The sequence below is a fragment of the Oncorhynchus keta genome, chromosome 33 (assembly GCF_023373465.1).
Source record: "Oncorhynchus keta strain PuntledgeMale-10-30-2019 chromosome 33, Oket_V2, whole genome shotgun sequence".
Taxonomy (NCBI): domain Eukaryota; kingdom Metazoa; phylum Chordata; class Actinopteri; order Salmoniformes; family Salmonidae; genus Oncorhynchus; species Oncorhynchus keta.
The window spans coordinates 12,546,313-12,574,028 of NC_068453.1; the positions used below are offsets into that span (position 1 = coordinate 12,546,313).

Genomic DNA, 27,716 nt, shown 5'->3' on the forward strand with positions numbered 1-27,716 from the left:
TTGAGGACGCTTGGCTATTGAATGAGCGTTGGATAAATGGTAGCCTAATATTTCTTCTGTAGCGGGAATAAACCAGTCATGTCAGAAAAGGAGAGACATGTCCTGCAATATGATTATGATTTAGGCCAAATAATAAAATAAATATATTAGGCTACATGCTGCTATGCTATCTTCTTAACAACATCTAATGCATCTGTTTTATCATTAAGCAGATGTTTGAATTTTTTAAATTAATTATTCTTGTGCAATCAAACACCATCTCCCCCATAAGAACAACATTTGCTTGCAATACAATTTATCGACCACTAGAAGTTGTGCGTACGAATGGTCTGAGCTGTACACTTTCCCACAAGTTCAAAATTAATAAATACTAACCTTTGTGGGAAATCTGGTGCACACAAGGTTGATAGTTTTGTGTGCACACTCACCTGATAAATGAGACTTCCTAGAAGGCCTTGGTGACCCATTCATTCATTCACATCTCTTCTCTTTCACAACAACATGGATAGAACGGAAGCCCAAAATAGCCCTGGGGATGAGGACGAGGTGAGGACATGGGGGATGGGGACCTGTGACGCAGACACGTACTTACCTATCTCAAAGCTCCCGTCGATGACGCCTGTTAGGTAACTGGGGATGTCAAAGCGCCTCTCCAGCTGGGTTATTGTGCTCTTCATGTAGCTGCCAGACAAGGCCTTGGCAAAGTAGGCAAACGACAGAGCCACAAGGAACATCTGAAGAGCATGAGGGGGAAAAGAAAGGAGAAAGGAAGGCGGCAGAAAGTGAGACATACAGTAGAAGAAAGGGGATGGGGAGAAAGAGATATTGGTTGTTAATAATTAATACATATCGGGTTGTACTTGTATCCAGATTTTCATCGTCAGAGAGAGGGAGAGTTACCCCTGTGTTGCTCTAATGTACACCACAGCTCTACTTTTCATAGGCTCATTAGCCTATTTTAGCTCCTGCTATCACATTTCCTGTTTAATATTCAACTAGGCCTACATCATAGAAGCACAGAGGAGAGGAGGATAGAAGAGGGAAAGGAAAAGGGGGGATGGAGGTTGAGAGGGAAGGCAGAGTGTATCTGTAACTACAGGGTACTGAGGAAGACCCGGACAAAGAGAGGATTAAGGGTCTACATCAGACTTAAGATGGCTCCTTATGTGAGAGACCGATGACTCAACCCTAGCAACTGATGAAGAAAGGATTGGTTTTGACTAGGAGAGGGAACTTATACATTATGGATTGGCCTTCAGTCTTAGAAAAAAAAGGTGCTATCTAGAACCTAAAAGGGATCTTCGGATGTCTCCATAGGATATCCTTTAAAAGAACCCTTGTTGGCTCCAAGTAGAACCCAAAATTATTCTACCTGGAACCCAAAATGATTCTACCTGGAACCAAAAAGTGTTATCCTATTGGGACTGCTGAAGAACCCCGTGTGTGTCCCAGTCTGTTTCTGATGTCCTTATGGAACTGTCGTGCCAAACATGTTTGGAAATTAGTGACAAGGTGATGGCAAGATAGCACAAACAGATCGGGGACTAGGCTAGGAAAGATGAGCTCCAGCATCCATTGCATCAGTCTTCCCGCTCTGGGCCACTCACGACTAGCAACACCCATCTCTCACAATGAGTAATGTTTGTCTTCTCACAGCGGCACGTCCACATTCCCATGGGCTTTTCCACATCAAAGACTAGCCCGGGAAACTACACTGAACAAAAATATAAACGCAACATGTAAAGTGTTGATCCATTGTTTTATGAGCTGAAATAAAAGATCCCTGAAATTTTCCATATGCACAAAAAGCTTATTTCTCTCACATTTTGTACACAAATTAGTTCATATCCTTGTCAGTGAGCATTTCTCATTTGCCAAGATAATGTATCCACCTGACAGGTATGGCATATCAAGAAGCTGATTAAACATCATGATCATTACACAGGTGCACCTTGCGCTGGGGGCAATAAAAGGCCACTCTAAAATGTGCAGTTTTGTCCCACAACACAATGCCAGAGATATCTCAAGTTTTGAGGGAGTGTGCAATCGGCATGCTGACTGCAGGAATGTCCACCAGAGCAGAGCTCTGTTGCCAGAGAATTTAATGTTAATTTCTCTACCATAAGCTGCCTCCAAAGTCGTTTTAGAGCATATGGCAGTACATCCAACTGGCATCACAACCGCAGACTATTTGTATGGCGTTATGTGGGGTAGAGGTTTTGGTGGCGGTGTAGGTATGGTATGGGCAGGAATCGGTTACAGACAACGGAAAAAATTGCATTTAAATCGGTGGCAATTTGAGTGCACAAAAATACAGGTACGAGATCCTGAGGCCCATTATTAGGCCTGTATTCTGTATTCACATTTGTGTGAAATCCATAGATTAGGATCTAAGGAATTGATTTCAATTGACTGATTTCCTCGTATGAACTGTAACTCAGTAAAATCTTTGAAATTGTTGCACGTTTATATTTTTGTTCAGTATATTTTTTGAAAAGCACCACAACACTCTTCTAGTACACATTGAAATGAGCATGTCTTTGGCATTGTAATAACTGAAAACCCAAACATTATACAGACATTCCTGTGGCACTGTGAAAGAAAGAAAGAAAGAAAGAAAGAAAGATAAAGAAAGAAAGAAAGGAGGCGGTGTCCGAATACTCGTTGTCACGACTCCGACCGAAGGACACTCCCCTTCCCGTTCGGGTGGCGCTCGGCGGTCGTCGTCGCCGGCCTACTAGCTGCTACTGATTATTTCCTCCCCATCCTTATGTGCTGATTGAGTGCACCTGTTTTGAGTTAGGTAGTAAGGCTTTATTAGTCAGCCGGCCCGCAGGGTTCCTTGTGCGGGATTAATTATTGTGATCATCTGTTTGGTGTACTTGTGTGCACGTCTATGGGTTTTGTGTTTTCCCATTTTGTGGGTTTTTCCTGGACAGTTTAGCCCCTGTTTGGGGCATTTGTTCGTTCAGTACGCCCTGTGTTTTTGTGAGGGTTGGCTTATGTTCAGCGTTTCTCAGTGCATTAAAATAGCACTCCCCTGAACTCTCTGCTTCCTGCGCCTGACTCCTCACCCACTACACTCAGACCGTTACAGAATCCCGCACCTCTGGAATGGAGTCAGCAGGAGCAACAGCCACTCTCCTCCCATCGATGGAAGAGAGGGTTCTACATCACACCACCATTCTCCATCGGATCGGAACGGCGATGGATCTGGTGATGGAGAGAATGGACCGATGGGAGAGAAGCGGTTTCCTCTCTCCACCTTCGGCCCCCCCTCCTCAGGACTCCCCATCTCCCGACTCCAGCAGTCTTACGCTCCCGAGGGTCTATGATGGAGCGGCAGCAGGGTGCCAGGGGTTCTTACTCCAGCTAGAACTGTACCTGGCCACCGTCAGACCTACTCCCTCAGGAGCGGAGAGGGTAAATGTCCTCATCTCCTGCCTCACGGGTCGTGCTCTGGAGTGGGCAAATGCAGTTTGGAATGGCCCAGACACTCTTAAGGAGCACTACCCCAGATGGCCGAGCGGCGGGAGAACGACTATTCCATCTTCGGCAGGAGAAAAGGAGCGCCCAGGATTACACGTTGGAGTTCCGTACCTTGGCAGCAGGATCCGGGTGGAACGACAGGGCCCTTATCGACCACTACAGGTGTAGTCTCCAGGAGGACGTCCGCAGGGAGCTAGCGTGTCGGGACACCGCTCTTTCCTTGGATGAGCTAATTGACATGTCAATCCGACTGGACAATCTGCTGGCTGCCCGCGGGCGTTCGGAGAGGGTCCTGTGTGTTCCACCACCCGGCATCTCCACTCCTGTTCCGATGGAGTTGGGAGGGGCTTTGCCGAGGGGTACCGGAGGAGGAGGCTCTCTCTGCACCAACTGTGGTCGGAGAGGACACACGGCCGATCGGTGCTGGGGGGGTCCGTCTGGGAGTCGAGATGGCAGGCGGAACATTTCTCGATCACCCCAGGTGAGTCAGCACCAAACTCACCCAGAACCCCCTGTTGGTCACATGTTTGTCTTGATTTTTTTTCTTAAAATTTTCCCCTCTTCCCAACATAGGGCGCTAGTCGATTCAGGCTTTTAGTAAAAAGAAGGCGACTAAATTACCACCACATCGACCAGGAAGGGATTGTGCGATAGATCTCCAGGTAAACGCTGCGCTTCCCAAGAGTCACGTGTACCCATTGTCCCTATGGATACATATATCACATAGTCTCTGGGACAGGGGTACATTCGGTCCTCCATTTCACCCGTCTCCTCGAGTTTCTTTTTTGTGAAGAAAAAGGAGGGAGGATTGCGTCCGTGTATTGATTATAGAGGTCTAAATGCAATCACAGTGGGGTTCACGGCAGTGGAATCCTTTCAGGGAGCGCAGTTCTTCACAAAATTGGATCTCAGGAGCGCGTATAGCCTGGTGCGTATTCGGAAGGGAGACGAGTGGAAAACCGCATTTAGTACCACATCGGGCCACTATGAGTACTGCGTCATGCCGTATGGGTTAAAAAATGCTCCAGACATTTTTCAATCCTTTGTAGACGATATTCTCAGGGACCTGCACGGGCAGGGAGTGGTTGGTTATATCGATGACATTCTGATCTACTCAGCCACTCACGCCGTGCATGTGTCTCTGGTACGCAAGGTGCTTGGTAGACTGCTGGAGCATGACCTATACGTCAAGGCTGAGAAGTGTGTGTTCTCCAAATGAGCCGTCTCCTTTCTGGGTTATCACATTTCCACCTCGGGGGTGGAGATGGAGGGTGACCGCAGTAAGGCCGTGCGTAATTGGCCGACTCCAACCACGGTAAAAGAGGTGCATCGGTTTTTGGGTTTTGCCAACTACTACCAGAGGTTTATCCGGGGTTTTGGCCAGGTAGCGGCTCCAATTACCTCACTGCTAAAGGGGGGCCCGGTGCGGTTGCGATGGTCAGCAGAGGCGGACAGAGCTTTCAACAGGTTGAAGGCGCTGTTCACGGATGCACCCGTGTTGGCGCATTCCGGACCCCTCTCTAGCATTCATAGTGGAGGTGGACGCGTCCGAGGCTGGGGTGGGTGCCGTGCTATCACAGCGCTCGGGTACGCCACCAAAACTCCGCCCCTGCGCTTTCTTCTCGAGTAAGCTCAGCCCAGCGGAGCGTAACTATGATGTGGGGGACCGGGAGTTGTTAGCGGTGGTCAGGGCTCTGAAGGTGTGGAGACACTGGCTTGAGGGGGCTAAGCACCCCTTTCTCATCTGGACCGACCACCAAAATCTGGAGTATATTCGGGCAGCTAGGAGACTGAACCCGCGGCAGGCAAGGTGGGCCATGTTTTTCACTCGATTCCGGTTCACTTTATCATATAGACCGGGCTCCCAGAACGTGAAGGCGGACGCACTGTCCCGCCTTTACGACACGGAGGATAGGTCCACCGAACCTACTCCCATCCTTCCGGCCTCACAGCTGATGGCACCGGTGGTATGGGAGGTGGACATCGAGCGGGCATTACGGGCTGAACCCGCGCCTCCTCAGTGTCCGGCGGGGCGGAGGTACGTGCCGCTTGGTATTCGGGACCAACTGATTCGGTGGGCTCACGTCCTACCCTCCTCGGGTCACCCTGGGGTGAGGAGGACAGTGGGGAGCCTTCGGGGGAGGTATTGGTGGCCTACCTTGGCTAGGGACGTTAAGGTTTATGTCTCCTCCTGTTCGGTATGCGCCCAGAGTAAGGCTCCTAGGCACCTTCCTAGAGGGAAGTTACAACCCCTCCCCGTTCCACAACGGCCATGGTCACATCTATCCGTAGATTTCCTGACCGACCTTCCCCCGTCTCAGGGCAACACCACGGTTCTGGTGATTGTGGATCGGTTCTCTAAGTCTTGCCGTCTCCTCCCGTTGCCCGGTATCCCAACAGCCCTACAGACTGCGGAGGCATTATTCACCCACGTCTTCCGGCACTACGGGGTGCCGGAGGACATCGTTTCTGATCGGGGCCCCCAGTTCACGTCCCGAGTATGGAGGGCGTTCATGGAGCGTCTGGGGGTCTCGGTCAGCCTGACCTCCGGTTATCACCCCGAAAGTAATGGGCAGGTGGAGAGAGTAAACCAGGAGGTGGGTAGGTTTCTGCAGTCGTACTGCCAGGACCGGCCAGGGGAGTGGGCGAGATACATCCCCTGGGCTGAAATGGCCCAGAACTCATTACGCCACTCCTCTACTAATGTGTCCCCCTTTCAGTGTGTGTTGGGGTACCAGCCAGTCCTGGCACCGTGGCATCCGAGCCAGACCGAGGCTCCTGCGTTGGAGGAATTGGTGCAGTGCTCCAAAGAAACCTGGAGGGCCGTCAAGGAATCCCTTCAACAGGCTAGTGGACGGCAGAAAAGGAGTGCTGACCGCCACCGCAGTGAGGCCCCCGTGTTTGTACCAGGGGACAGGGTCTGGCTCTCGACCCGAAACCTGCCCCTCCGCGTGCTCTGCCGGAAGCTTGGGCCACAGTGTGTAGGGCCGTTCAAAGTCCTGAGGAGAATAAACGAGGTGTGTTATCGATTACAACTCCCTTCCTATTATCGTATTAACCCCTCGTTTCATGTGTCTCTCCTCAGGCCGGTGGTAGCTGGTCCCCTACAGGACGGTGAGGTGCTGGAGGTCCCTCCTCCCCCTCTGGACATCGAGGGGTCCCCGGCGTATACGATACGGGCCATTCTGGACTTGAGACGCCGGGTGAGGGGCCTGCAGTACCTCGTGGACTGGGAGGGGTACGGTCCGGAGGAGAGGTGCTGGGTACCCACCAGGGACATTTTGGATCCGTCAATGTTGAGGGATTTCCATCGCCTCCAGCCGGATCGCCCTGCGCCTCGTCCCCCGGGTCGACCTCGAGGCTGGTGTCGGCGTGCTGCGGGAGCCACGCGTCAAGGGGGGTACTGTCGTGACTCCGACCGAAGGACACTCCCCTTCCCGTTCAGGTGGCGCTCGGCGGTCGTCGTCGCCGGCCTACTAGCTGCTACTGATTATTTCCTCCCCCTCCTTATGTGTTGATTGAGTGCACCTGTTTTGAGTTAGGTAGTAAGGCTTTATTAGTCAGCCCGCAGGGTTCCTTGTGCGGGATTAATTATTGTGATCATCTGTTTGGTGTACTTGTGTGCACGTCTATGGGTTTTGTGTTTTCCCATTTTGTGGGTTTTTCCTGGACAGTTTAGCCACTGTTTGGGGCATTTGTTCGTTCAGTACGTCCTGTGTTTTTGTGAGGGTTGGCTTATGTTCAGCGTTTCTCAGTGCATTAAAATAGCACTCCCCTGAACTCTCCGCTTCCTGCGCCTGACTCCTCACCCACTACACTCAGACCGTTACACTCGTACTCAAAATAGAAGGAATTTTGAGTACACATTAGACATGTACACTTTTTTATAGAATTGTAAGTAAATGCTTTAAAACTGCAAAATGTCTGCATCCCATGAAAGAAATTGTAGAATTGCAGGAAATAAGTTATAAACCTGCAAAATGTTCTCTCCGCCAACAAGAGGGGTGTGAACGGTTTGTGTCATGATCAGTGCTTCTGCCAATTGAAATAGGAGTGGCACGCACATGCGGGATGTTCCCCCAATGCTGGGTCTGAGTGAAAAACTTTGGGAACCACTGCATTAAATGACGTATTCTTAGTATGGGTGTGTCTAGTACGTTGATATTTGTTGCTTACTGTATACAGTTTTACTAAACAGTATGTTCTAAATAGTATGATCAGTACACAGTATGTAGTTTTAGTAAGTGGTAAGAAAGACAGATTTTGAACACGACCAGAGAGTGAGAGCGATAGAGAGAGAGATAAAGCAAGAAAGAGAGAGAGAGAGAGAGAGAGAGACTGAGAGTTGAAGAGGAGACCATTTGTGGATTAAATGGCTGGTTAAACGAGTGTTTTAATGGATCCCTCAGCAGTGATGTCCTTTGCATGTTCTGCATACAGGCTACAGCACACACCAACAATCCATCCAGCCAGTCAAAACTATAAAACAAACAAAACATAGCAATCCGTTATGGTACCATTATTGTTCATTTGAGGCATTAAGAAATTAACTCATGAATGATAACACCCCAGAGAGTTTACGTTAGTATGTATGATCTACACTGGCAGCCAGCCAAAAATCACTAGAAAGCACAAGCCCAATTACAGAGATAAACATCAATTCAGGCTTACAACCACAACTGGAAGACAAGTGATAATTCAGGGTCTAATTCATGGTCGGATGGGACATTATCTCTCCCAAGTGCATTGTAATTCAAAATGGTCAGGGGGTTCCTAATGAACCTTCAAGGCTGTTCGCTTGCAATAGCATATGCCTCATTAACAACCTCCCCCTCTTTCTAACCATACTACATTATATTTAAAACATACTGTTTACTACAAACGTATGCAGTAAGCAACAAATATCAACATACTTCTCATCCATACTGAGAAGGCGTCATCAAATGCGAAATCACGCTTGTTCCTCACCATTCGTACATTTTTGTGGAGCACATCCCCTATTCTGATTATCAGCTGTTGTCGAACACATGTGGGTGTGAAAAGACGATTATCTTCCTCAATAGTGTGCAACGAATTCTACTCGATGAAATAAATATACCATCCTGGCATTTAAAGTATACTCGATTTACTAAATGTCACAAACGCAAAAAATATATATATTTTGCATACTCAAATGGACTACTATTTAGGAAGCAAGTACGGGTATCTGGACATGGCCAATATCTCCCTCTGTCTGGGTCTCCCTGTGTCTCTCTCTCTCCCCCCTTTCTATCTCCCACCCTCCTCTCTCTCTTCATTTTCAGACAGTCAAATCCAGAGCAGCTGTTGGGCAGGAGAGGTAGGAGAGGAAAGGAAGGAATAAAGGAAGACAGGAGAGATATCTTCCCTTATTCCTTCCTTTCCTCTCTCCTGCCTGGGCCCAACAGTCAATTAGTTCTCTAATTCCCTCAGGGTAGACAAAAGACACGTGAAGAATACAACCTTTTTGTTGTTCTAAGCTAATCATGGCTTCAATTCTGTAATCTCTCTCACTCTCTCAGGGGTTTGAAAATGGGTCAGAAAACCTTGGTCATGGTTCTCCCTGTGCCTTGTAGTCCTGATTGAGGGAACCAATATCAATCAATCAAAATGTATAGAGCCCTTTTTACATCAGCCAATGTAACAAAGTGCTAATACAGAAACCCAGCCTAATACCCCAAACAGCAAGCAATGCAGATGTAGAAGCATGCTGGCTAGGAAAAACTCCCTAGAAAGGCAGGAACCTAGGATGAAACCTAGAGAGGAACCAGGCTCTGAGGGTTGGCCAATCCTCTTCAGGCTGTGCTGGGTGGAGATTATAACAGTAGATGGCCAAGATGTTCAAAAGTTCATAGATTACTTGAGATCCACTTCACGCATGTAACCTATTCTTTCCTGCAAATAATTTAGTGTGGGTGAGCGGTTTGCTGATGTCAACATTGTGAACAGCGTGCCCCATGATGGCGGTAGGGTTATGGTATGGGCAGGCATAAGCTACAGACAACGAACACAATTACATTTTAGCGATTGCAATTTCAATGCATAGAGATACCGTGCCAAGATCCTGAGGCCCATTGTCGTGCCATTCATCTGCCAACATCACCTGATGTTTCAGCATAATAATACACAGACCCATGTCGCAAGGATCTGTACACAATTCCTGGAAGCTGAAAATGTCCTAGTGCTTCGATGGCCTGAATACTCACCAGACATGTCACCCATTGAGAATGTCTGGGATGCTCTGGATCGATGTGTATGACAGCGTGTTCCAGTTCCTGCCCATATCCAGCAACTTCGCACAGCCAATGAAGAGGAGTAGGACAATATTCTACAGGCCACAATCAACAGCCTGATCAACTCAAATGTGAAGGAGATGTGTCGCACGTCATGAGGCAAATGGTAGTCACACAAGATGCTGACTGGCTTTCTGATCCCCGCCCCTACCTTTGTTTCAAAGGTTTATGACCAGCCAATGCATATCTGTTTTCCCAGTTATGTGAAAGCCATAGATTAAGGCCTAATTTATTTCAGATGTCTGACTTCCTTATATGAACTATAACTCAGTAAAATCTTTGAAATGGTTGCATGCTGCATTTATATTTTTGTTCAGTATACATGTTTATACAGGAGAATAATTATTTTGTACATTTAAAACATTTATTTTTTTTACAAAATAGAGGCATACAAAGACAAAATAAATGTGATACAGTGTGGAAATAATAACATGACTGAAGGAAATGCATGCACTACTCATGACATTTTTGTTTTTGAACTTTGATTATTCAAAAACATAAAATACAGTCAAAAATATGATATTTTGGCCATATTGCCTGAGCTAGATCACAGTTAGATCACATTACACATGCATGGAAGTAGCAACCTGACCAGCAGCCAAACCTTGCACGTGACCAGAGCCCTCTGGAGCCTAATTTCCCAGAATTTACCACTACGGCTTCAGGATTTCCTCTGCTGGTAACTCTATCGGAGGCTATTAGAATACAGAGAGCAGCAAGAGTAATCTCAGGTGCCTAAGGGTTTAGAGAAGAGCTAACAAATCCTAGCTAACAGCTAACAAATCCATTCGGCTCTTCTATAATGACATGGCATTTCTAATGTTTCGTTATTCAGAGACAGACACAGCAGCCTAGTAGGTAGAACACTTTGCATAAGCTTGTCTAATGGGACTACATAATTATATTGTCTCCTAGAATAAATATCCTGTATCAACAGAGCAAAGTAGAATGGCATGTAGGCCTAGAATCTCTCTTACACTAATAGAAAACCAATAACTCAGTGATCTGCATTTAATTGAAAGGAAAACACTGTCTGAGCCCAGCTCTGAATTTATGTCATCACATCTATGGTCCACATGTGTGTCAACATGTTTAAGTCAAATCTCACTGGCAGCACTGTCATAACTAGCATAGTCACAGTTAATCAGCTTTAGTTAGCCATACGGTTTCAATGCAAGGCCATACAATATATCCTTTCTTTACACCCCAACAAAGGGTCTATAGAGTGTTCGCAGTCACAATTAACCCATGATCAACCCAAAATGGCTTTTTTTGCATGGTCATATTATGCCTATCTAGGTTACACGTGGGTTAGCCATATCTATGACTAAAAAGAGAATACTTTTACAATCTGAGCTCTATTGTATTTCTTTTTTTAGATCTTTGATTTCTAAAATGTCTTCTAGCCATAGAAATGGCTACATGTGAATATTCAAACATAAGTTGATCTTAGCCATATTAGCCCCATTGCCTCATCTCATTGTGAATATGAAAGAGAAAAAGGTAGCACTTTACCTTAAAGAACAGAAATGACCAGGAAGTCCATTTACTATGAAATAACATGGCAAAATGGTAATAAACTAATCATCTATTAATTACTCAGGCTATTTGTTTCTTTGGGATTCATTTGAATCAAGCACCACTAGTGTCACCTTAGAGAGCTTTTTATGTCTCTATTTTGGTTTGGTCAGGGTGTGATATGGGTGGGCATTCTATGTTCCTTTTTCTATGTTTTGTATTTCTTTGTTTTGGCCGGGTATGGTTCTCAATCAGGGACAGCTGACTATCATTGTCTCTGATTGGGAACCATACTTAAGGTAGCTTTTTCCCACCTATGTTTTGTGGGTAGTTGTTTTCTGTTTAGTGTTCTTCACCTGACAGGACTGTTTCGGTTTCACATTGTTATTTTTGTTTCAGTGTTCAGTTCAATCAGTTCAAAGTCATGAACACTAACCACGCTGCACTTTGGTCTGATTCCTCCTCATCCGACGACGACACCCGTTACAACTAGGCACCATTTGGTTACACCATTTGTGTACCAGAAAGTACCCATTCGAGTTACCACGTACTTTCCTGTTAAATAGTCTACCAATACCAGTGGAAACAATCTGACAATATGCTAACAAGTAGAATATTGTGATATGTATTCATCATGGCATTATAGTTCAAACAAGCACCATAGAACCCCGAGCCACACCGGCGGGCTAACTAACAATCCTGAGAAACTGACCTTTTTCAACTTTGAACATACTTCAACAAACAGTCTTATTTTAAGAGGCTGAGACACCATTGTCTCATGTAGCTTTAATCCTGAAGAATAACAAGCTGCTACTCTCTAAGCTCTGAGGTGGACGCAAATCCTTTGTGTCAGGGGGAAGGATGTTTTTAGGCAATTAAAGGCCTACTCCTTGATTAAAAAAACAGCTATAAAGCTGAAGGGTGGGGCTTCACAAAATATTCACTAAACACCTATTTTACAGTGGCAGTTGACGAGACTATATCTGACTAAATAGAGCCAGAAAAACTAGAAGTAAACTAAAATGATTTTTCATTTCAGTTTACTAAAACGAGACAAAATTATCTACGTGACTAACATCTGACTACTAAGTGTGGACTGGACAAGAGTTTTTGAAGAGATTGAGAGCTTTTCAATAATAATCATGAATAATATTAGCAACACAGATGTGCAGTTCTGTTAAGCAGTGGGAAGGATGTGTCACACCCGGGCAACACAGCCGGTGAGCTGCAGGGGAGAAAGCGATGCGTGTGGGCAGAAAAGCAGACAGGCTCCGCTCCGGCTCCATTTATACATAATACGCAGGTGACTCTCTTGCTTCACTTGAGCTAACCAATCACCACCAGCCTTCTATTTAGCTACCCTTTGCCTTAAGAAACACACACTGCTTTAAGAAATAAAAACAATAGCAGCACTGAGTTTAATAGGAAAACAAAAGTCTAGATATGTTTTTCTCTCCCTTGAGTTGGCTATAGAAAAGTAGTCTTTCACACTGCATTTCATACACAGGTTCTGTAGCCAACGTAGCCAAGTCTACCTCTATTCCTGAGAGAAAACTGATTAATTCTAGACCTTAGGCTACCCTTCAAAGGACATGACCCATAAAACCGCCACTACGTTTGTTGGGCCACTACACTATATCTGACTGGGTAAATAACTTTATTTTGAGTTAATGTGGACCCAGTGGCTCAGACTTGAACACTTGGACCAGGACACGAGCACTGGGACTCAGACTTAAGCCATAGGGACTTGTGACTCAGACTCGATCCGTAGCTTATGCCTACCCATACCGCTACCATGGGGCACGTTGACATCAGAAAACCGCTCGCCCACACAACGCCATATAAGTGGTCTGTGGTTGTGAGGCCAGTTGGACATACTGCTAAATTCTCTAAAATGACATTGGAGGCGGCTAATGGTAGAGAAATTAACATTCAATCCTCTGGCAAAAGCTCTGGTGGACATTCCTGCAGTCATCATGACAATTGCACGCTCAAAACTTGAGACATCTGTCGCATTTTGTTGTGTGACAAAACTTCACATTTTAGACTGGCCTTTTATTGTCCCCAGCACTAATATGAGTCTAATATGTTAGTATTTGTTGCCTACTGCATACAGTCTTACTAAACAGTATGTTCTAAATTGTATGTAGTATGATAAGTACACAGTTTTAGTAAGTAATAGGCGAAACAGATTTCGCACACGGCTATGGACTGTCAGCCTTAGCATCCACTGTGTCTATGAATTTGAGGGTGGCTACAAAATTTCCCTTGGCCCATTCAGTTTATAATTTCTTTGTATATTTTATTTAACTAGGGAAGTCAGTTAAGAACAAATTCTTATTTACGATGACGGCCTTCCCCGGCCAAACCCAGACGATGCTAGGCCAATTGTGTGCTGTTCTATGGGACTCCCAATCACGGCCGGATGTGATTCAACCTGGATTCGAACCGGGGCACATGTTTAGTATTAGTGGATTGAATATATCTCTTTGCCCGAGTGGCGCAGTGGATATATCAAAGGAATTTAAAAGGGAGAAAGAGGATGTAGGCTGAGAGTTGTGAAGCAAGTTCAGGGAGTGAATAACTGTAATAAATAAATGAACAAAACAAGAAACACAAACAGCACACCGACATGAAACAGGAACAATGGCAACTGGGGAAGAAACGAAAGGGAATGACATATAAAGGGCAGGTAATCAAGGAGGTGATGGAGTCCAGGTGAGTGTCATTATGCGCATAACGCTGGTGACAGGAGTGCTCAATAACGAGCAGCCTGGTGACCTAGAGTCTGGAGAGGGAGTACACAGGCTGGAGAGGGAGTACACAGGCCGGAGAGGGAGTACACGGTCCACTCCAGGATCAGGAGTGAACCGGTCACCTCTGCTAAGGCGTGGGAACCTGTCGATCCGGCTGAGGCGCGGAAACATAATGACCTAGAGTGCCGGAGAGAGAGCATACGTGACAGTACCCCCTCCCTGGCGCATTCGGCTCCAGCCGCAGGACGCCAACCAAAGAGAAGATTCCGGGGGATCCGGAGTGGACCGGTCGCCTCCGCCTCAGCGCAGAAACCTCACAAACCGGCAGAGGCGTGAGAGCCTGATGAGCTGGCTGAGATCTGCCCGGTTGCCTCAGTCGAGGCACGGGAACCTGTTCACCAGCTGAGGCATGGGAGCCTATCGAACACGCTGAGGCAAGGCAGCCTGTCGAGCCAGCTGACGCATGGGAGCCTTTCGATCCCGCTAAGGTATGGAAACCTGTCAGGCCAGCTGAGGCAGGGGAACCCGACAAACCGGCTGAGGCCTCCCAGGTAGCTCCAGTACGGACACCCGGACCCGACATCACCTCCAACACCAAAACATACAACAACAAAAAACACTCCCTGATGCTTCCCCTTGTTTATGGCATCATTCTGTAACGCTGTATGCTGAGAGTCGGGAAGCAAGTTCAGGGAGTGAGTACATTTAATATATAAATGAACAAAACAAGAAACACAAACAGCGCACCGACATGAAACAGGCATAATGACGACTGGGGAAGAAATCAAAGGGAATGACATATAAAGAGCAGGTAATGAAGGAGGTGATGGAGTCCAGGTGAGTGTCATTATGCGCATAACGCTGTTGACAGGTGTGCGCCATAATGAGCAGCCTGGTGACCTAGAGGCCAGAGAGGGAGCACACGTGACAGTTCCTAATGTGCTCTGTTGGGAGAGCAACGTCAGTCACTTTTCATGTTTCACTATGGCAACAATGTTCGTTGGCAGGTATTGGATTGACTGACATACTTTCCAGAGTGCTTCAGGAGAAAACAACAGAAGTCCATAACCCGAGAGGGTAGAACTGAGCTAATATCCTTGGGATATGGACCACTACATTGGCTCTCTCTGGATATATTGTCCCCGTCCATACAGTCAGCGGGGTTCTCCGTTCATCGTGCGGACAGGAAGAAGGAACTTTCCGGGGTGGAGGTGGAGGAGTATGTCTCATGATTAACAACATGGTGTGATTGTGGTAATGTACAGGAATTCCCAATCTGGAATAACACATCTAATTCTGACCACATTAGCTCCCAAAATAATTTTTGGGGGTTATATTCACTGCCTACACAGCGACGGCTCTCAAGGAACTACACTGAACTTCGTGCAAACTGGAAACTGCATATCCTGAGACAGCACATGCTGCATACTCTCCCTTCCGGGATGGCTACAAGGCCCTCCCCAACCCTGCCTTCTGCAAAGGGAATGGAAACACTTCAGGAAGTGAAGCTGAGCAAAGACATGTATTCAATCCACTAATACTAAACATGTGCTTGTATCTTAGAAAAATCTATGTTTTTATCATTTTGATCTTAGCGCCATCTTGAATTGCCATAGTAACGACTGACACCCATGAGTCATTGGTAGGAGTGAGAAAATTGGGAGTTTTGGCGTGGAGACTGAAAGTGAATGCTGCCACTGGGTGGCGCTTCACCTTTACTGGACCTGAACGATCTCTCACAACTTTGACAGCTCAGGACAACAATATTAAGGTAAGAAAATGTATGCAATTCGTTTTTATGTTGGTAATTATAATATGTACATTTTAGAGTATTTTTTCAGATTGATAAGATGAGTCTGTGAAATAACATTTTGATAACAAGTCGAGTAGACAAATCAGCCAAAACGAGACAAGGTGGCTACTTGATTTAGCTCGTCTTTTCTTTTGGATGTAAATGTTATCTTATTGATATCTGTACAAAATAAAATATTAATATTGACAATTTGAAGAGCATTTTTCATTAGGTATGAGCTAGACCTAGCTAAAACGAACTGGCTAACGTTAGTGATTAGATATAAAAATAGCTAGCTAGCTAGCCAGGCAAAAGAGAGGGCTGCTGCATGATTGCTATTTCACCAGTAAAATGTATGATTCCCAAATAGCTAGCTACAATCATTATTAGCTAGCTAGCTAACTAGCTACATATTTTCAGTTTTTAATTTTTTTTATCTGTGATTCCTAAAAAGAGTATGCCTTCTGGCTGCCATCTAACTTGAACAATTGCCTTCCATTTATGATTCCTTTTTACGTGCTGAAGGGTAATCGTCACTTGGGGAAGACGAGGACGAAGAGGATGAGATTGAAATGGAGGAACTGGAGGAAGTTGAGAAGCAACCACATGATGCTGATGCCTCTCAGCCAAGCTTTTTGACTGGAATTTAACTGTCAATGATTTATTATTATTATTATTATTATTATTATTATTATTATTATTATTATTATTATTATTATTATTATTATTATGTACTATTAGGCAGGGGTGAAAGTAAATGTAATTTATTCCCAGTATGGGACCTCCTATTTGTGCATGACCTAATCAAAGAATTACATATAGAATCCCCATTAATTTGATTGGATTTCTATGGGCCTAATAGTCAAGATTTGTTATTTAACTTTTACAATGTATTAGGATACCCTTTAATGTGGCATAAACACAACCAGTCATGATTTCATAACATTTTCAACAAATGTTTTCATCAAATTTTCAAACAATTATTTAAAAAGCTCATGTCGGCTACTTGTGCACAGTACTCTGCGAAAATGGTTCTTAAGCCTCATTTAGTTATTTTCTGCTTATAATTTCCGACATTTGGTAAGCTATTTGTTAGTCAACTTGTCTATAATTAGATACATGTTGCTTCTCTTCTCTTCTCTGTCATTACTTGATGCTTGTCTAGAATACTACATAAAGCCTTGTTCACCAGAACGATGTCATAAATCGATAGAATGTTAATGATGCATTGATCAATCTAGTTGACATTGGTAAAGTTCTTTAAAATCAAATCAAATTTTATTTGTCACATACACATGGTTAGCAGATGTTAATGCGAGTGTAGCGAAATGCTTGTGCTTCTAGTTCCGACAATGCAGTAATAACCAACAAGTAATCTAACTAACAATTAATAAACTACTGTCTTATACACAGTGTAAGGGGATAAAGAATATGTACATAAGGATATATGAATGAGTGATGGTACAGAGCAGCATAGGCAAGATACAGTAGATGGTATCGAGTACAGTATATACATATGAGATGAGTATGTAAACAAAGTGGCATAGTTAAAGTGGCTAGTGATACATGTATTACATAAGGATGCAGTCAATGATATAGAGTACAGTATATACGTATGCATATGAGATGAATAATGTAGGGTAAGTAACATTATATAAGGTAGCATTGTTTAAAGTGGCTAGTGATATATTTACATCATTCCCATCAATTCCCATTATTAAAGTGGCTGGAGTTGAGTCAGTGTCAGTGTGTTGGCAGCGGCCACTCAATGTTAGTGGTGGCTGTTTAACAGTCTGATGGCCTTGAGATAGAAGCTGTTTTTCAGTCTCTCGGTCCCAGCTTTGATGCACCTGTACTGACCTCGCCTTCTGGATGATAGCGGGGTGAACAGGCAGTGGCTCGGGTGGTTGATGTCCTTGATGATCTTTATGGCCTTCCTGTAACATCGGGTGGTGTAGGTGTCCTGGAGGGCAGGTAGTTTGCCCCCGGTGATGCGTTGTGCAGACCTCACTACCCTCTGGAGAGCCTTACGGTTGAGGGCGGAGCAGTTGCCGTACCAGGCGGTGATACAGCCCGCCAGGATGGTCTCGATTGTGCATCTGTAGAAGTTTGTGAGTGCTTTTGGTGACAAGCCGAATTTCTTCAGCCTCCTGAGGTTGAAGAGGCGCTGCTGCGCCTTCTTCACGATGCTGTCTGTGTGAGTGTACCAATTCAGTTTGTCTGTGATGTGTATGCCGAGGAACTTAAAACTTGCTACCCTCTCCACTACTGTTCCATCGATGTGGATAGGGGGGTGTTCCCTCTTCTGTTTCCTGAAGTCCACAATCATCTCCTTAGTTTTGTTGACGTTGATTGTGAGGTTATTTTCCTGACACCACACTCCGAGGGCCCTCACCTCCTCCCTGTAGGCCGTCTCGTCGTTGTTGGTAATCAAGCCTACCACTGTTGTGTCGTCCGCAAACTTGATGATTGAGTTGGAGGCGTGCGTGGCCACGCAGTCGTGGGTGAACAGGGAGTACAGGAGAGGGCTCAGAACGCACCCTTGTGGGGCCCCAGTGTTGAGGATCAGAGAGGAGGAGATGTTGTTACTTACCCTCACCACCTGGGGGCGGCCCGTCAGGAAGTCCAGTACCCAGTTGCACAGGGCGGGGTCGAGACCCAGGGTCTCGAGCTTGATGACGAGCTTGGAGGGTACTATGGTGTTGAATGCCGAGCTGTAGATGAACAGCATTCTCACATAGGTATTCCTCTTGTCCAGATGGGTTAGAGCAGTGTGCAGTGTGGTTGAGATTGCATCGCCTGTGGACCTATTTGGGCGGTAAGCAAATTGGAGTGGGTCTAGGGTGTCAGGTAGGGTGGAGGTGATATGGTCCTTGACTAGTCTCTCAAAGCACTTCATGATGACGGAAGTGAGTGCTACGGGGCGGTAGTCGTTTAGCTCAGTTACCTTAGCTTTCTTGAGAACATGAACAATGGTGGCCCTCTTAAAGCATGTGGGAACAGCAGACTGGTATAGGGATTGATTGAATATGTCCGTAAACACACCGGCCAGCTGGTCTGCGCATGCTCTGAGGGCGCGGCTGGGGATGCCGTCTGGGCCTGCATCCTTGCGAGGGTTAACACGTTTAAATGTCTTACTCACCTCGGCTGCAGTGAAGGAGAGTCCGCATGCTTTCGTTGCAGGCCGTGTCAGTGGCACTGTATTGTCCTCAAAGCGGGCAAAAAAGTTATTTAGTCTGCCTGGGAGCAAGACATCCTGGTCCGTGACTGGGCTGGTTTTCTTCTTGTAGTCCGTGATTGACTGTAGACCCTGCCACATACCTCTTGTGTCTGAGCCGTTGAATTGAGATTCTACTTTGTCTCTATACTGACGCTTAGCTTGTTTGATAGCCTTGCGGAGGGAATAGCTGCACTGTTTGTATTCGGTCATGTTACCAGTCACCTTGCCCTGATTAAAAGCAGTGGTTCGCACTTTCAGTTTCACGCGAATGCTGCCATCAATCCACGGTTTCTGGTTAGGGAATGTTTTAATCGTTGCTATGGGAACGACATCTTCAATGCACGTTCTAATGAACTCATACACCGAATCAGCGTATTCGTCAATGTTGTTATCTGACGCAATACGAAACATATCCCAGTCCACGTGATGGAAGCAGTCTTGGAGTGTGGAGTCAGCTTGGTCGGACCAGCATTGGACAGACCTCAGCGTGGGAGCCTCTAGTTTTAGTTTCTGTCTGTAGGCAGGGATCAGCAAAATGGAGTCGTGGTCAGCTTTTCCGAAAAGGGGGCAGGGCAGGGCCTTATATGCGTCGCGGAAGTTAGAGTAACAATGATCCAAGGTTTTTCCACCCCTGGTTGCGCAATCGATATGCTGATAAAATTTAGGGAGTCTTGTTTTCAGATTAGCCTTGTTAAAATCCCCAGTTACAATGAATGCAGCCTCCGGATAAATGGTTTCCAGTTTGCAAAGAGTTAAATAAAGTTCGTTCAGAGCCATCGATGTGTCTGCTTGGGGGGGATATATACGGCTGTGATTATAATCGAAGAGAATTCTCTTGGTAGATAATGCAGTCTACGTTTGATTGTGAGGAATTCTAAATCAGGTGAACAGAAGGATTTGAGTTCCTGTATGTTTCTTTCATCACACCATGTCTCGTTAGCCATAAGGCATACGCCCCAGCCCCTCTTCTTACCAGAAAGGTGTTTGTTTCTGTCGGCGCGATGCGTGGAGAAACCCATTGGCTGCACCGCTTCGGATAGCGTCTCTCAGTGAGCCATGTTTCCGTGAAGCACAGAACGTTACAGTCTCTGATGTCCCTCTGGAATGCTACCCTTGCTCGGATTTCATCAACCTTGTTGTCTAGAGACTGGACATTGGCAAGAAGAATGCTAGGGAGTGGTGCACGGTGTGCCCGTCTCCGGAGTCTGACCAGAAGACCGCCTCGTTTCCCTCTTTTTCTGAGTCGTTTTTTTGGGTCGCTGCATGCGATCCATTCCGTTGTCCTGTTTGTAAGGCAGAACACAGGATCCGCGTCGCGAAAAACATATTCTTGGTCGTACTGATGGTGAGTTGACGCTGATCTTATATTCAGTAGTTCTTCTCGACTGTATGTAATGAAACCTAAGATGACATGGGGTACTAATGTAAGAAATAACACGTAAAAAAACAAAAAACTGCATAGTTTCCTAGGTACGCGAAGCGAGGCGGCCATCTCTGTCGGCGCCGGAAGTTGCTTCTCTCATATAGCAAGGACATTTAGGGACCAGGGGACCAAATTATATCACTTTGAACAGTTTTAAGCTGTGAAAACGATCCAACATGTTTTTGATATTATTTCCGTTTCGTCTTGGATAATTACTGTGAGCTTTTATGACGCTGAAAGAAATTCCACAACAGGTCCATAAGCGCACATTCTCATAAGATGCTGAAAGAAAGAAATCATATCAGTATCTCCACTCCTGTTCCTGAGACGAAATTAACATTCTTTCATTTTACTGTGAGGAACACTAAATTCTGCAGGAGTGAATATTAGAATAGGTTACATGAGGCCTACAGTAAGTGTCCAGACTTCAGTTACTATTCCAACTATTTGGCGAATCATTCTGGCATCTATACAGTGCCATTGGATAAGCGCAAAGAGACATCACTTACAAAACACCAAAAAGTGTTATGACATTCGGTGATTGTCATTCTTTAGGCCTAAACAAGTCTTGTAACCTGAATTGATGCGTACACTGCTGTCAGTGCACGTCTCTGTCAGGGCCACTCATCTCTGCCTTGGCAAAAATTGTTCTTTGTCATCAAACTACACCGCACTTTGGAGCGCATTTCACAAGTCTATCTGCAAATGTTTCATGCAACTGCCATGCAGTAATGATAATTAGTGTAATAGCCTACAGTTTTGTAATCTCTGTTTTAATTATTGTGATAGGCTCATGTTCTACCAGTACAGCATACCAGACCATTCCAGCTAACTTTCACCCCTGCCTATATATAAATGAGGTATATCATTTTGTAAATACTCTCTCTCATCTCTCTCTCTCTAGGACACTGTGGTGGACTGTCAGCTGTCAGACCTTTGTGAGGAAGACGACACTATAGACATGTCACCTGTGCTCCACCGTGACAAGGATAGGCAGGGGTTGTAGAGATTGGACAACATGCTACTGAGGCTGTAAACAGGGCTGAGGGATAAATCACACGCTTAAAGGACATATACATAGATATACATACAGTACACAACTAGGTACTAGTTAAGGGTCTCCTAGTCTTCACCCAGTAGCTCAGATTGTCACTGGTCATTTCCCTGGTCTTGTATGCTTTTAATTCTGAGTATTAGGCTACAGGACAAGAGAAATCTATGTAAGAAACTTCATACATAAGAAACTGAAGTTGTAAAATACCATTACTGTTATTATAGTATATTCTTTGTTATATTTTTGTAATTACAGTTCAATTTTGATCAAATCAAATTGTATTTGTCACATACACATTAGTTAGCAGATGTTAATGCGAGTGTAGCGAAATGCTTGTGCTTCTAGTTCCGAAAATGCAGTAATAACCAACAAGTAATCTAACTAACAATTCCAAAACTACTGTCTTATACACAGTGTAAGGGGATAAAGAATATGTACATAAAGATATATGAGTACAGAGCGGCATAGGCAAGATACAGTAGATGGTATCGAGTACAGTATATACATATGAGATGAGTATGTAAACAAAGTGGCATAGTTAAAGTGGCTAGTGATACATGTATTACATAAGGATGCAGTAGATGATATAGAGTACAGTATATACGTATACATATGAGATGAATAATGTAGGGTATGTAAACATTATATTAGGTAGCATTGTTTAAAGTGGCTAAAGTCTCTTGGTAGATAATGCGGTCGACATTTGATTGTGAGGAAGTCTAAATCAGGTGAACAGAAGGATTTGAGTTTCTGTAATCACACCACATCTCGTTAGCCATAAGGCATACGCCCCCGCCCCTCTTCTTACCAGAAAGATGTTCGTTTCTGTCGGCGCGATGCGTGGAGAAACCCGCTGGCTGCACTGCCTCCGATAGCGTCTCTCCAGTGAGCCATGTTTCCGTGAAGCAAAGAACGTTACAGTCTCTGATGAATATATCCCTGAGTTTAATGTTTGAATAAGACAATGTATCCCCTTATCCTTATTCTTTCAAAGTTATTGTTTTATTAATATTATATTACTTGTGTATGTCTTTATCAAATGTAAGACTAAATGCCATTTGTAATATGTTTTAACGCATATACAGTACATTCGGAAAGTATTCAGACCTCTTGACTTTTTTCACATTTTGTTACGTTACAGCCTCATTCTAAAATTGATTATCATGTTTTTTCCCCCTCAATCTACACACAATACTCCAAAACGGAATGCAAAAACAGTTTTTTGAAAAATTTGCAAATGTATTAAAATTAAAAACAGAAATATTACATTTACATAACTATTCAGACCCTTTGGCAGTGATTACAGCCTCAAGTCTTCTTGGGTATGACGCTACAAGCTTGGCACACCTATCTTTGGGGAGTTTCTCACATTCCTCTATGCAGATCCTCTCAAGCTCTGTCATATTGGATGGGGAGCGTTGATGCACAGCCATTTTCAGGTCTCTCCAGAGATGTTCAATTGGGTTCAAATCCGGGCTCTGGCTGGGCCACTCAAGGACATTCGGAGACATGTCCAGAAGACACTCCTGTGTTGTCTTGGCTGTGTGCTTAGGGTCATTGTCCTGTTGGAAGGTGAACCTTCACCCCAGTCAGGTCCTGAACGCTCTGGAGCAGGTTTTCATCAAGGATCTCTTTACTTTACTCTGTTCATCTTTCCCTCGATCCTGACTATTCTCCCAGTCCCTGCCGCTGAAAAACATCCCCACATAATTATGCTGCCACCACCATGCTTCACCCTAGGGATGGTGCCAGGTTTCCTCCAGATGTGACGCATGGCATTCAATCCAAAGAGTTCAATCTTGGTTTCATCAAACCAGAGAATCTTGTTTCTCTTGGCCTGATAGACTTTATGTGTCTTTTGGTAATCTCCAAGTGGGCTGTCATGTGACTTTTACAGACGTTTCTTTGCAGAGGAGTGGATTATGTCTGGCCGCTCCACCATAAAGGCCTGATTGGTTGAGTGCTGCAGAGATGGTGGTCCTTCTGCAAGAGATGGTGGTCCTTCTCCCATCTTCACAGAGAAACTCTAGAGCTCTGTCAGAGTGACCATCGGGTACTTGGTCACCTCCCTGAGGTCACCTCCCGGGAAGCCAGGGCTAGGAAGAGCCTTGGTAGTTCCAAACTTCTTCCATTTAAGAATGATGGAGGTCACCGTGTTCTTGGGGACCTTCAATACTGCAGACATTTTTTGGTACCCATCTCCAGATCTGTGACTCAACACATGATTGTTTTTTTTTTGCTCTGACATGCACTGTCAAGTGTGGGACCTTATAAAGACAGATGTGTGCCTTTCCAACACATATGGAATCATGTAGTAACCAAAAAAGTGTTAAACAAATCAAAATATATTTTATAATTGAGATTCTTCAAAGTAGCCACCCTTTGCCTTGATGACAGCTTTGCACACTCTTGACATTCTCTCAACCAGATTCACCTGGAATGCTTTTTCAACAGTCTTGAAGGATTTCCCACATATGCTGAGCACTTGTTGGCTGCTTTTCCTTCACTCTGCGGGCCAACTCAGCCCAAAACATCTCAATTGGGTTATTTGGGCAGCAAATTCTGAGGCTGGTGACTAATGAACATATACTATGCGGCAGAGGTAACTCTGGGTCTCCCATTTCTGTGGAGGTCCTCATGAGAGCCAATTTCAACATAGTGCTTGATGGTTTCTGTGACTGCACTTGAAGAATCTTTCAAAGTTCTTGAAATTTTCTGGATTGACTGACCTTCATGTAAAGTAATAATAGACTGTAAAAATCCCCAAAACTTCACAGATCTTCATTGTAAAGGGTTTAAACACTGTTTCTCATACTTGTTCAATGAATCATAAACAATTAATGAACATGCACCTGTGGATAACAGCTTACAGACGGTAGGCAATTAAGGTCACAGTTATGAAAACTTCGGACACTAAAGAGGCCTTTCTACTGACTCTGAAAACTACCAAAATAAAGATGCCCAGGGTCCCTGCTTATTTGCGTGAACGTGCCTTAGGTATGCTGCAAGGAGGCATGAAGACTGCAGATGTGGCCAGGGCAATAAATTACAATGTCCGTACTGTGAGACGCCTAACACAGAACTACAGAGAGACAGGACGGACAGTTGGCCGTCGTCGCAGTGGCAGACCACATGTAACAACACCTGCACAGGATCATTACATCCGAACATCACACCTGCGGTACAGGATGGCAATAACAACTGCCCGAGTTACACCAGGAATGCACAATCACCCCATCAGTGCTCAGACTGACCGCAAGAGAGGCTGGACTGAGGGCTTGTAGGCCTGTTGAATATTGACTGATGCCCAATGATCCATCGCATCTCCCAAAAACATTTTCAACATAAACATGCAAAATGACAGTCTAGAAACTAAAGCTTTGGTTGTCTTCCTCTCAGGCTTCCATGTCTTCTCACTGGACCTCAATGTCCACCTCTTGAACATCAGACTCTGAGGCCTCATCTTCACTGTCACTTTCCAACCTTATTGAGGATGGCTCGTTGTCAGGCCCAAAAAGCCTCAAATTTTCCCGGATGGCGACCAATTTCTCAATCCTTGTTCAGCCTGTTGCGTGCTTTGGTGTGTGTGTTCACAAACAAGGACCAGTTGCGCTCTGAGGAGGCTGACGTTGGTGGGATTTGTAGGATGATGGAGGCAACAGGGGAAAGCGCCTCAAATCTGAAGTCCCTTCCACCAGGTGGTTGATGAGATATGTTGGCACGACTGCCATATTGCATCTCCATCCCAAAGCCCTTGCTTGGAAGTGAACTTCGCCAGACTGCCAAGAACCTTGCCATCATCCATGCCAAGGTGACAAGACATGGTAGTGATGACACCATAGGCCTTTTTGATCTCTGCACCAGACAGGATGCTCTTGACAGCATGTTTGGGGTCCAAGATGTATGCTGTGGCGTGTATGGGCTTCAGACAGAAGTCTTCACACTTTTTGATGTATTTCAGAACTGCAGCTTCCTTTGCTTGGAGCAATAGTGAAGTGTGCAGGGCAGGACGGATTTCTTCTCTTACATCAGCAAGCAGAGTCTGAACATTAGACAGGATGGCATTGTCTCGCTCAAACCGTGCAATGGCTACTGCTATAGGTTTCAGGACGTCAGGCTGCTTACACCCCTCTCCCCTCCCTAAATACATCATCCATGAGGATCCTCTCGATGGGGCTATCCATATCAGCAGACTGTGATATGGCTATTTCTTGGAGAGACTCAGTGCCCTCTAGGAGACTGTCAAACATGATGACAACACCACCCCAACGGGTGTTGCTGGACAGCTTCAGGTGCTCTTATTCTTCTCACTTTGCTTGGTGAGGTAGATTGCTGCTATAACATGATGACCCTTCACATATATAACCATTTCCTTGGCTCTCTTGTAGAGTGTATCCATTGTTTTCAGTGCCATGATGTCTTTGACGAGCAGATTCAATGCATGAGCAGCACAGCCAATGGGTGTGATGTGAGGGTAAGACTCCTCCACTTTAGACCAACCAGCCTTCATGTTCGCAGCATTGTAGGTCACCAGTGCAAATACCTTCTGTGTTCCAAGGTCATTGATGACTGCCTTCAGCTCATCTGCATTGTAGAGATTGATGTGTCTGTTGTCCGTTGTGTCTGTGCTCTTGTAGATGATGTAGGGGTGGAGATGATGTAGTTCATTATTACTTGCCCTCAAACATTCGACCACCCATCAGAGATGATTGCAATAAAGTATTTTTTCTCTATGATTTGCTTGACCTTCACTTGAACTCTGTTGAACTCTGCATCCAGCAAATTAATTGATAAAGTATGTCTGGTTGGAGGGGTGTATTCTGGGCAAAGAACATTCAGAAATATCTTAGAGTACAGATCGCCTGTGAGCATCAGAGGTGAACCAGTTGCATATACAGCTCGAGCAAGACATTCATCAGCATTTCTCTGACTATGTTCCTCCATTGAGTCAAAGGAGGACCATGAGCTGTTGCTATCAATAAGGTGTCTGAATCATCGTTTTCATCTCGAATAGAAGTAGAGGGACTTTTGTCAGAGGTTGCTTGTTGTGAGCGCTGAGGGAACTTTATGCACTTGGCCAGATGATTCTGCATCTTTGTTTCATTCTTTACATATGATTGGCACAGTATTTGCAAATGTACACAGCTTTCCCTTCTACATTAGCTGCATTGAAATGACTCCACACATCAGACAGTGCCAGTGACATTTTCCTGTAAAGATTAGAAAAAGAATTGTACAAAAATACAAATAATATACAATTCCATGTACAGATAATGTTAGATTAAACAACTCCTTTGTAAGATAACTTTTTTTAAATGAAACATGTATGGAAACAGGTGAAACAGTTAGCAGGCTCAAGCAAGGTAAAACCCACATGGTAGCAAAAACTAACTAGTAGAAATTGTTAACAAGTTAGAAATGATTTAAACACACTTTGCAGTAGGCTACTATTTACTAGTTAACAAAAAAATAACTGTGGTATAAAATATATTCCCCCCACCCAATATTGTAATCAAAACCTACCAGAAAGCATGTAGTCCTTGGCTTAGAAAGTATAGTAGTGTGGGCTCAATAACATCTCATTAGTGTGCAAGATCTTGAGAATCAGCTGTACATGTGATGGAAGAGTGCACTGCACATGTGATGGTAGATTCCATTGAATTGGGGATAGTTTAACCAAAATATGCCACAACACCTAGAATTGCATTATGTGTATCCCACAAAAAAAGGTTCACTGTTATAAGCTAACGTTTTTGATGAATTTAAGCAAAATTCCCCAAAATCTCGGGCTTAACTCCTATGGAAATTTACCGGAAGGTTTCCGACCCTTTGCAACCCTATCCCAGACCATACTATAAAAATAATTGCATGCTGGTCCTCTAAAGCCTATCATTCCTACATCCGCTCTGACATCAACATCAGGAGAGCACACAACATGCTCATCTCTCAGAACCTGCATTAACTCAAGCACTGTTTTCTAGTTCCTGCCTCCTTTCACAGACACCGTCTACCTCCCGCACCGATTCCTACCCAACCAGCCAAAAGAGGGTTGGCTTGCTAGCTGTGCCTGAATCCTCATGGTTTTCTTCCTTCCAGAGTTATTTTCCCTTGCCACAGTCACTTCTGCTTGCTCTCCTGGGGTCTAAGATTGGG

The 27,716-nt window shown here is 44.8% G+C and overlaps 1 protein-coding gene across 2 annotated transcripts in view; it reads right to left on the reverse strand.

Moving 5' to 3' along the window:
- Positions 1-27,716, reverse strand: part of LOC118366239 (solute carrier organic anion transporter family member 1C1-like) — a 70,216-nt gene that overhangs the window by 29,921 nt on the left and 12,579 nt on the right. For both annotated transcript variants that reach the window (XM_035748753.2, XM_035748752.2), the window contains exon 3: positions 593-734. In XM_035748753.2, the coding sequence (XP_035604646.1) occupies positions 593-734 (142 nt within the window). The remainder of the gene's footprint in view (positions 1-592; positions 735-27,716) is intronic.